The 10,247-nt window shown below is 42.0% G+C and overlaps 1 protein-coding gene across 1 annotated transcript in view; it reads left to right on the plus strand.

Moving 5' to 3' along the window:
- Positions 1-1,348: 1,348 nt before the first annotated feature.
- Positions 1,349-10,247, plus strand: part of LOC310784731 (large ribosomal subunit protein eL14-like) — a 62,120-nt gene continuing 53,221 nt past the window's right edge. Inside the window, exon 1 of the mRNA XM_083645765.1 lies at positions 1,349-1,370. Coding sequence (XP_083501891.1) covers positions 1,365-1,370 — 6 coding nt within the window. The 5' untranslated portion in view covers positions 1,349-1,364. The remainder of the gene's footprint in view (positions 1,371-10,247) is intronic.

Genomic DNA, 10,247 nt, shown 5'->3' on the forward strand with positions numbered 1-10,247 from the left:
GATTTATTAGTAAGTCTCTGCTTGATTAGCAGCATATTTTCTTTTCGTTTCTTGTTTTGTTGTGTTATGTTTTGTACTGTTATTTTTAATGTTGACGGACCCCAGGAAGAATAGCTGCAGTTTTGCTGTAACTAATGGGGATCCTAATAAACAATAAACAACAATCTCATTTCAACAATAAAACCGCAGTCTTGCTGTTGATCAGACCGTGCTATTTATTGGCACTACTTTCTGGCTCCGCACTGCATCCACGGTGGTCACTATAACGCTGTGTACAGGCGTTTCAGACAGCGCGCTCTGTAAACAGGCTACTAAAACATACGAAACATGTCTGACTATGAAAGCGATGAAGATATGCCGTTTACGCCAGATTTGAGAGGATGTCTTTATGAACCTGAATACACAGATGAGTAACTTCGTCAGATCGACCTGGAATGGGCACAGAGAGGGAAAGAGGTGGAGCAAGAAGACGCAGATCAACAGAGTTGGAGAGCTACTGCTGCAGAGTAGCCTAGCCTATATTAGGCTATGTATTTTTTTTATTTTTTTTCCTGTCTTTGTTTGGAATTCAGGAAACAGTTTCAAAAGGGCAGGCACTTTCAAACAAGACCAGGAGACCTGGTTCTGCCAGACCCAGAAGGAACAAATTGGGGAAAAGAGGGACAGACCGACAGACCGACAAAGCCTCCTGTAGGCCGACCCCCTGGGTCTGGCAAAAAGAAAAAAAAAATGGGTGGAGGGGGGGTAGGTCGACCCCCCCCTCCCAACCCGGAATGGGGGCCACCGAGGCCGGGACGAACCTCTGCATGATAGGGCGGGGGGAAAAAAATTGGGTGGGGGGGGGGGTTAGGTCGACCCCCCCCCTCCCAACCCGGGATGGGGGCCACCAAGGCCGGGACGAACCTCTGCATGGTAGAGCGGAGGAAAAAAAAGTAAAAAAAAAATATAGTTTTTTGGGTGGGGGGGGGGGGGGGGGTAGACCCCCTCCCAACCCGGGAGGGGGGCCACCGAGGCCGGGACGAACATCTGCATGATAGAGCGAAAAACATTTTTTTTTTTTTTTTTGGGTGGGGTGGGGGGGGGGGGGGGGGGTAGGTCGACCCCCCCTCCCAACCCGGGATGGGGGCCACCGAGGCCGGGACCAACCTCTCTGCATGATAGAGCGGGGGAAAAAAAGTTAAAAAAATATTTTTGGGAAGGGGGGGGGGGGGGGGGTAGACTCGCAGTTGATTGTATGAACCATCAGTCTATTACGAGCTCGCTCTCGCTGGCATCAGATTTGTGGTGTGACTCGCGAATCCTGGTGTTCTCTCAAGTTGTGCTGGCAACCTCCCTGTGGACAAACCTCACCTGTTTCAACTGGAATGATGGTGAGTAGATGACAGAATTTTCATTTTTGAGTGAACTGTTTCTTAAATTAGAATTGGCTTCAGTGCTAGAATGTGTTGCTGCTTCCATGATCTAGTGGTACGTTATACTGTCAATAGGTGGTGCACAGTCTCGACACATCTATTGGGGGTAAAATCAGTGGGCAACAGAATTAGGTAATGTATGAAGCCAGTCGTGAAATTCCATTAATTTGAAAAGTCCGCAGGGGGGCGCACGTCAGGTCCGGAAGTGACGACACGTACATTGGCTCCAATGTAAAAATGAGCCGACTTCTGTCTCGTTCTGTGTCTTAAATAAACATTTTCCGAATGAGCTTATGGTCTGAATAAACAATTTCAAGTCTTTTTCATGCTCTCCTGGGCTCCGTTTTCTAAATTATGGTCCCATTTCGAGTAAAAGAGCCGATAAAAATTATAACTTTGGGGGCGGGATTTTCTTTGACACCAGCCAGCCCAACCAGTTGCCAAGGCAGGCTAGCTAGCTAGCTAGCAACGTAGCCAGAGATTAAAAGTAAAATAACAGAAACAGCGTTACCCTTATGATATTTTAATGATGTTAGTAGACACACGTAATAGTATAGATCCCCGTTATGAGGTATGTTGATCAAAAGAACACCTAAAACGCTATATCGAAATCGGGTTTTAGTGGACGGGCAGCTCTGAAGTTGGGGCTTCAGAGCTGATCTGCGGCTAGCTAGCTAGCAACGTAGCAACAGTATAGAGCCCCCGAGGTCTGTTGATCAAAAGAACACCTAACGCTATATCGTTATGTAATGTGACTTGTGACATGATCACCACATTTCAATAAATATAACGTTTTTGCACATTTGAATGCTGCTGGTCGTTTGTTTAATGCTGTATATATTGGACATTTAAAGCTGATACACAATTGTGTTGAGGTATTCCGCAAAGCTCAGTTAAAAATATAACGTGTAACACTTGAAACAATCAAATTTAACTTTTTCACAGCAATACATACAGTCCAGCCCACCATGGTATGGTTAAGGATTGGAACCATTGTTTGAATTATATCGAAATATATTTGCATGGTGTAGCATGTAATGCAGTCTGTTAAGATACTGTAAACATGCTAGATACTCTGTGACACAGAAAGGCAGACGAGCTAGCAGCAGGGATCTTGTCACCCTGATTTCAGATAAACTTGTCTGTCTAGTAGCTAGACAATATTACTGTACCATAATACCACAAGCTAAAGGCAGCATACACCAATGGAAGGATGGGTAGCATTTGTCATCCAGGCTATACAGTAACGTTAGGCTATTATAAAGTTATGAAACGCTGATTCAGATGTTACAATAATATGACATAATATGAGCCAGTTAGCCTAGCTAGAGAGAGTAATTTCAGACCACCAGATATCACCATATTTCATTTCAATAAATATAAAGCATTCGTTGATTGAAGCAGACTGCTGATCGCTTGTTTCTCCGTCGTCATGTCCTCATGGTCCAATCTTCGGTTCGTAGTTCGTGTTCACTCGACATCAACAATCTTTATATCACATCTGATCATTTTATCCAACCTGCCTCTGACCAGACAACTAATGGATCGTTCTGCGCGATCATATTTGCGACATTCAGATACATGATAATATACAACAAGGCTATCTTTGTTGACAATGTTTATTGACAAAAGCATTAAAACAAGCAAATATAACAATATTCTAATCCTCTGTTGTGTGTCCCATCGGTACTGGACGGCGCCTACCCCTGGAAGAAACGAATTAGACACTGTTAATCACTGTATAACGTTAATGTTTGCTTACCCAACACTACGTGCGATTGGTAAATACTGTAAATGCAGAGGTGGATAAAGTATCCAGAGGAGTTTAACCCCCTTGTTCCCCCTCATTGATTGATAGTTGATCTAACGTTAGCTAGATATATAACGCTATAGCTGGTAGATCATATGAGTATGCTTTGAGTCTGCCTCATCTCAAAGAGGTAACCTAGGTAAACAGAACTGCGTTTGTTTTCTGTCTACGTCCGAATATGTCCAGCATGCAATACTAGACACTGTTAATCACTGTATAACGTTAACGTTTGCTTACCCAACACTACGTGCAATTGGTAAATACTGTAAATGCAGAGGTGGATAAACTATCCAGAGGAGTTTAACCCCCTTGTTCCCTCTCATTGATTGATAGTTGATCTAACGTTAGCTAGATATATAACGCTATAGCTGGTAGATCATGAGTATGCTTTGAGTCTGCCTCATCTCAAAGAGGTAACCTAGGTAAACAGAACTGCGTTTGTTTTCTGTCTACGTCCGAATCTGTGCAGCATGCAATACTGTTTAACGTTGTATAACGTTAACTTATGCTACTCTAGTCTAACGTAGCTAGCGTTAATGTCATGCTATGTAATTAGCGTTACGTTAGAAAATAAGATTACCTCGATTTTGTGGAAGATGCAAGCGGCAGGCTGGTGACGCCGCGCGAGGTCTGGAGGAAATAATACTATTGTATTCAATGTGAGAGCAATGGAGCAAGGCTAGCAATAGCAACTAACGTTAGCAACATTTGTTAGCCAAGCTAACGGCTAGCAGGGAAAATAACATGAACAAGATGGATGCCGTGGCGGAGGAAACCCTCCCCCGAGTCCCGTCCACGCTCACGCCCTTTCCTGTTTTCCCGGCTCCAGGTTTGAACAGATTTCCCACAATGCAACAGGAAAATCCATTCATCCAATCAAACGAAATCAAACAATATCGGGAAGTGAGCTTCATTTTGCCGTGTCAAAATCATATAGCTAAGGTGGTCCAGATATTATGTACTGTCAATGGGTAAAATCCAGTAGGGAGATTTTTTTTTAAACTTTTTATTGCCTTTTCTCAAGCGCAATCATATAGTACAGTCATTATGTTCAGATTTGTGTTCTCTCAATGTCCGTAGTTCCTATAGAGAAACCGCAGGGATGACGTATTTTTGTAGGCTGAATGCGGAAGTCCCGAACTTCCTGGTTCTTCACTGTTTCTGTCTATGGGATTTTTGAATGGGTTTTTGGCGCGATGCTTCAAATAATGTCTGTGGGCAACACAAGTTTAATCAAACACGAACCAAGGTTCAGCGGGATAATCTTCACACATGAGGACCACTTTCATGAGTTTTGTAGCGTAAATGCGAGCCCTAGAAGTAAAAAGCTCGAGCTAAGCTAATCCAGAACTACACACTGTCGCATAGGCTTCCACGTCACGTCAGCACTCAACCTGGACTGTTGTTGATGTGTGCACTGATTACCCCGGGCTGAACGGGACTGAACCAGGTGAGGGAAAGAGAATTTCCGTGTTCGTCCTTTGAGTGGTGACGTTATTGACGTATATATCCCCGTCGACTCAACAGTGTAGTCTCATTTAGCCGTTTGCTAGCTAGCCACCCTTTTAACGGCACAAAAGCTTCAAAACTCATAAAAGTGGTCTTCATGTGTGAAGATGATGTTACTAAACACTGTTCGCGTTTGATTAAGCTAGCGTTGCCCAGAGAGATTATTAGAAGCATCGCGCCAAAAACCCATTCAAAACTCCCATAGGCAAAAACTGTGAAGAACCAGGGCTGTTAGCATCGATGATTTCCGGACTCGTTACTGCGGCTCTCTATTCTCAGATCAAGAAGCTGGTGTCCAAAAAAAGGTGTCCAAAAAAATGTGGACACCTGTGTGGTAAACCATCCTGACCATTTTCAAATCCTCTGTACAGTAAAGTACATTACATCTGTATCATCGCTTTTCACAATGTTTTGATATCTGTCAGAGAGGAAAAGAAACAAAGCCCTTTGTTTGTTTGAAACTACATAATCAGTGCAGCACCTACAAGACTCAAAGACCAAGATTCCATTGTGTTAGCCAGAGGATTTGAAAATGGCCAGGAGGTTAGTGTAGCCAGGGGCTCCAATATGTAAAATACAATGAATACAGCTACATCTAGTTCTAAATAGACAGCAGTCAGTCACCAGTTCAAGCGCTGTTACAAAGCAGTTTTATTAAAGGAATAAAATGACTATTTGCTGGTCCTGCTGGCAAAGACTGAAGAGATAGAAGATAGATGAGGAGGCGGCACAGTATTACACCAATGAGGGAGAATAGAATAACTCACTACAAACAATAGAAAGGGAATGGATCACTACAACCAATAGGAAGAGAATAATCACTACAACCATTAGGAAGAGATTAGATCACTACAAACAGTACACTCACAATTTAAGAGTGACCACACCCAAACTATCAACACACCACTCCAATTGGGTACCACACCACACGTCCCCCAGTGCACCCTGACTGCCACCAGGAAACCCTACAGAAGGACAGAGGACCAGTGTTAAGTCTTTTTAAAATACTAAAATCGGGCAGCATCAATAAACAAACAATTAAAAAAAGTGGATAATAATCAGCGCTTGACTGGAATTAAAAGAACAAAGAGACAAGTTAGCCGGAGCACATTCATATAACAAATCAACAATAAATTTAACAATTGTTGCCTTGACATTCATAATTTTCCATAACTACCAGAGGTATAAGTTGACACAACCCAGGCAGCTATAGGGATGTGTCCTCCAGGCTCCAGGCACAGCACCAGATGACCAGTCACTCTACAAACAAACAAACAATTCAGTCTAACACAGCATAGGGGAAAATACATGCATAGCCCTGGATGCTCAGTAGACAAAATAATGACTTACCCACTAACAGTAAAGTATTACCTCGACTGTATTTGAGTGGGGAGGGCTGTATTAAAGCAGCTGTCCTAAAAAGAAGGACATAGACATAAATAACCATCTACATGATGTGTGTCTGGTGTGAGAGAGAAACTTCAACAAACTGCATGGCTTACCCTATAGGTCTCAGGACGTTTCTCCACATGTGTTTTGACAAGAGGTGCAAGGCAAAGGCCAGACACACTCCAAGCTTGGCCCTTTATACTCCAAGCACCTCCCACTGACACACCTGTTCCTACTTGTGGGGGGGGGGGGGGGGGGGGACAAGAAATGTGATAGGAAACAGCTTTAGCGAATTTGTAACCAAACTCCATTCAAAAACATGCCGTTTTAACAGAGGGTCCATTCCTGGCATTGTGCCAAAAATGAGGCAGTCAAAATAGTGGTCGCACCGTCGTCAATCACTGTGGGTGATTTATTTTACAAGTGGCATTCAAGTCATATCTAACTAGTTTTAAATTGATTTCTCCCCACAAAAGTTAGGCTAGGCCTATATATGTCTCGATATAGGCTATCAGTCAGTCAGCTCCTATCCTCTCCGCAGTGTGGACGCACAGTCACACAACACTGCCTGCCTCAAATGGCTGCCTCACACAATAGAATTGGCTGCACCCAACTCGAGAAAACTTCTCAGAAGAGACTAACATTAGCGACAAATCTGGAGACTTCAAAAACATGCCGTTTTAACGGAGTCCATTCCGACCACGAGGGGTGGCAATGTGCCAAAAATTAGCGCTTCCGCCTTTGTTAGGCTACATAAAGCCGCCCAGTCAAAATAGTGGTCGGACCGTCGTCAATCACTGTGGGTGATTTATTTTACAAGTGGCATTCAAGTCATATCTGACTAGTTTTCAATGTATTTCTCCCCACAAAAGTTAGGCTTTTTCTGACATGGGAGCAAGCAAGCAGCGCAGCAGTAAGCGTCCCTCCTGATGCACTGGACATGCCTGCCTGCATAGCTGAAGCGCGTTGGGATCCCTCTACCAAACAATTGAAGGCGTTTTTGCAGCACTTAAGGAAACCGTGAGTTTGCTCGTTTAATTCGTTGATATAAGCGATTGCCCGAACGATTCATTAATTAATAAACTACGTGAACATGAAGTACCACCACCCGCCCACATAACAGCTAGCCTACATGATCAGGATCATGAGCTGCCAGAGTTAAACAGCAGCTACTTTTGCGCTAACCTGGATCCTACACCGGTGACCGAGATGAATATGATACGGACTCGCGGGAGTGCGCGTAGGCCGGCTAATTGTTGTTTAACATGCAGGCCAACCGGCTAGGAGCGGGTTATAATACGGATTCCACTGCATGTTAAGAAGTGGCTTTAGTCAGTCGAGGACTGCTTGGAACAGCTTCCATGTTCATGTATGCTGGTCATGATGAGAGACAACAGTTGATCCCAGTATCCAAGATCTCTGAAAAATTGGGAACGGCTCTGTGTGAGAGTCTTCCAGCATGCCATGCATTAACGGGATGTGATACAACAAGCAGCCTGTTCAAAATAGGCAAAACAACTGCTGTAGAAGCCATTTATGTATGTTGTTGGCATGTCCTTTTATTTTCTATAGATTATCCTGCACTATTATTTTTAGACACTTGGTGGCGGTAATGGGATCACAGAGGTGTATATAAAGCACAGGTAACAGGAGGGAAATCATTAGGCACAGGTGAGGTGGAGCTTACACAGTTCTTACCAGACCACACAGAGACCAGACAGACCACACAACAGACCACACAACAGACCAGACAGACCACAGAAACTGGAAACAAACACGAAACAAATGGTATGACATCTTTTACAATAAACAACCAACAAACTGCAATACACTGTCTGGACAATCCATCATTGATGTCATTGGTCTGCGTAAGATCACTCCAACCAACCTACCTGTGTATTATGGCGAATGGACATTGGAAAGCCATCAAAAATGGCCATAATAACAACTGCTTTCAACCAACTTGAGAAGCACATAAATGAGAAACAAGTGAGCTGCTCATTTTCTGGGACTGTGAGCTATAGCTCAAAGGGTAACGCTTTAGAATACAGCCCGCAAATAAGCATGTAGTTAGTTATAGTATAACAATGGGGTACCAGGAGTGTAGTTATAGTATAACTACAGGGTATAAACTACCGATACTAATGACAGATAAATCTGATTCATCCACACTTCCTGCTGCATTTCCCCGTGTTTGCCTTGAAGGACAGGAAATGACTTGCAGGAAGTGCGCGATGGGCGGCATGCTTCCTGTCTTTGTTTGGTAGGAAAGAATTCAGGAAACCGTTTCAAAAGGGCAGGCACTTTCAAAAAATACCTCGCAGTTGATTGGATGAACCATCTGTCTATTAGTTCGATACACTAACTGAAATAGGTACAGTGTTCTGGACGCTGAGCACACTGTGTATCGAGACCCAGCACTCTGAGCAACAGCCTCCACAGCTTTGTCTCTTTACAGGGGGCCAAGAACTAAAATGTAATTTAGCCACCTAAAACAACGCCCACCTAAACAAATCAATATTGGTGTACATGCACGCTCTATTTTGACAATTTTCAGCGCTTTACTTTACCATCAAACAGCCCTCTCATTCGGCACTATTTCCTCCAAACCGTACAACTACCGTATTCCTCCGCTAAACGCCTGCACAGAGCACATAGCCGTGGTTTACAATACAGGAAGGCTTAGAAGATAGATAAAACACTGACTTACTTTAGAGACAACAAGTCACCTGGCCTCTCTGGTCTGGGACGCTTTCCCCAATTTATCCTGGGAATGGTGAAAAAGGTCTGCAGGACACCCCGGCATTTAGGCAGCATATTTATCTCTCTTTCTGCCTGTTCACTCTCTGCAAAAGTTCCTCTTCTGTATATTTGCTGGTTCATAATTGTATCCTCTTGTCACCAAGGTGAATGGCATATCGTCCTCGCTATCAAAATCACTCATATTTTCGTTCGTGTATTCTATTTGTTGTCTTCACTAACAAGCTGGGAGAAATAACTACCCAACAGGGTAACACTTTACAATAACGTACACAAATACTATAGTAGTTACTAGTAAACTAACCATTAACTAATAGCCAGTTAATGAGTAGCTAATGAAAAATTTGGCATTAGTCATTCACTAGTTAATCATAGTTAATGAGTAGGTAGTCATTAGTTAATGATTAGTATCTAATTTCCTGAGTAGAGTAGTTAATCATTACCTAATGATTACTAAATGTCAGCTCGTGAATAGAGTAGTTAATCATTACTTAATGATTCCAAAATGTCAGTGCGTGAATGTATTAGTTAATCATTAGTTAATCATTAGTTAAGGTCACATTGTGAGTATAGTAGTTAATCATTAGTTCATGATTAGTTGTTAGTTCCTTAGTAGAGTAATTACTCATTAGTTAATGGTTAGTCAATGGTCAGTTTGGGAGTATATAGTTAATTGTTAGTTATTCATTACTTAATTACTTAATTATTACCTGTCCATTAGTTACTCTTTTTGTGTACCCTATTGTAAAGTGGTGCATCATACTCAGTAGTTTATGAATACTGAATCATTACTTAATTAATGATGTGTATATATTATATTTATATTTTCATATTATTATATAATCTGAAACAGAATTACTAGTAAATATTACACAGTAGTATATAGACAGGGTTAGACCAGGAAGCTTGTTATTATTTATTATTTATGGAGAAGGGGTGGGAGTTAATAAGTTTTACTTCTTCCCACTCCTTTTCGAATATGTATATATTCTATTTTTCTTTGTTTCTGAAATGGCTTTTATTTATTATTTTGCTTTCATATTCGAAATAAACACTTCAATCAATCAATCAATCAATCAATCAATCAATCAATCAATCAATCAATCAATTATTACCTGTCTATTAGTTAGTCTTTTTGTGTACCCTATTGTAAAGTGGTGCATCATACTCAGTAGTTTATGAATACTGAATCATTACTTAATTATTACCTGTCCATTAGTTACTCTTTTCGTGTACCCTATTGTAAAGTGGTGCATCATACTCTGTAGTTTATGAGTACTGAATCATTACCTGTCCATTTGTTACTCTTTTCGCACCCTAATATAAAGTGAAAGATATCCTTATCAAATAAACACTCCCTCCAGGTG

Source organism: Poromitra crassiceps (genome assembly GCF_964638095.1).
Source record: "Poromitra crassiceps genome assembly, chromosome: 11".
NCBI classification, from domain to species: Eukaryota; Metazoa; Chordata; class Actinopteri; order Beryciformes; family Melamphaidae; genus Poromitra; species Poromitra crassiceps.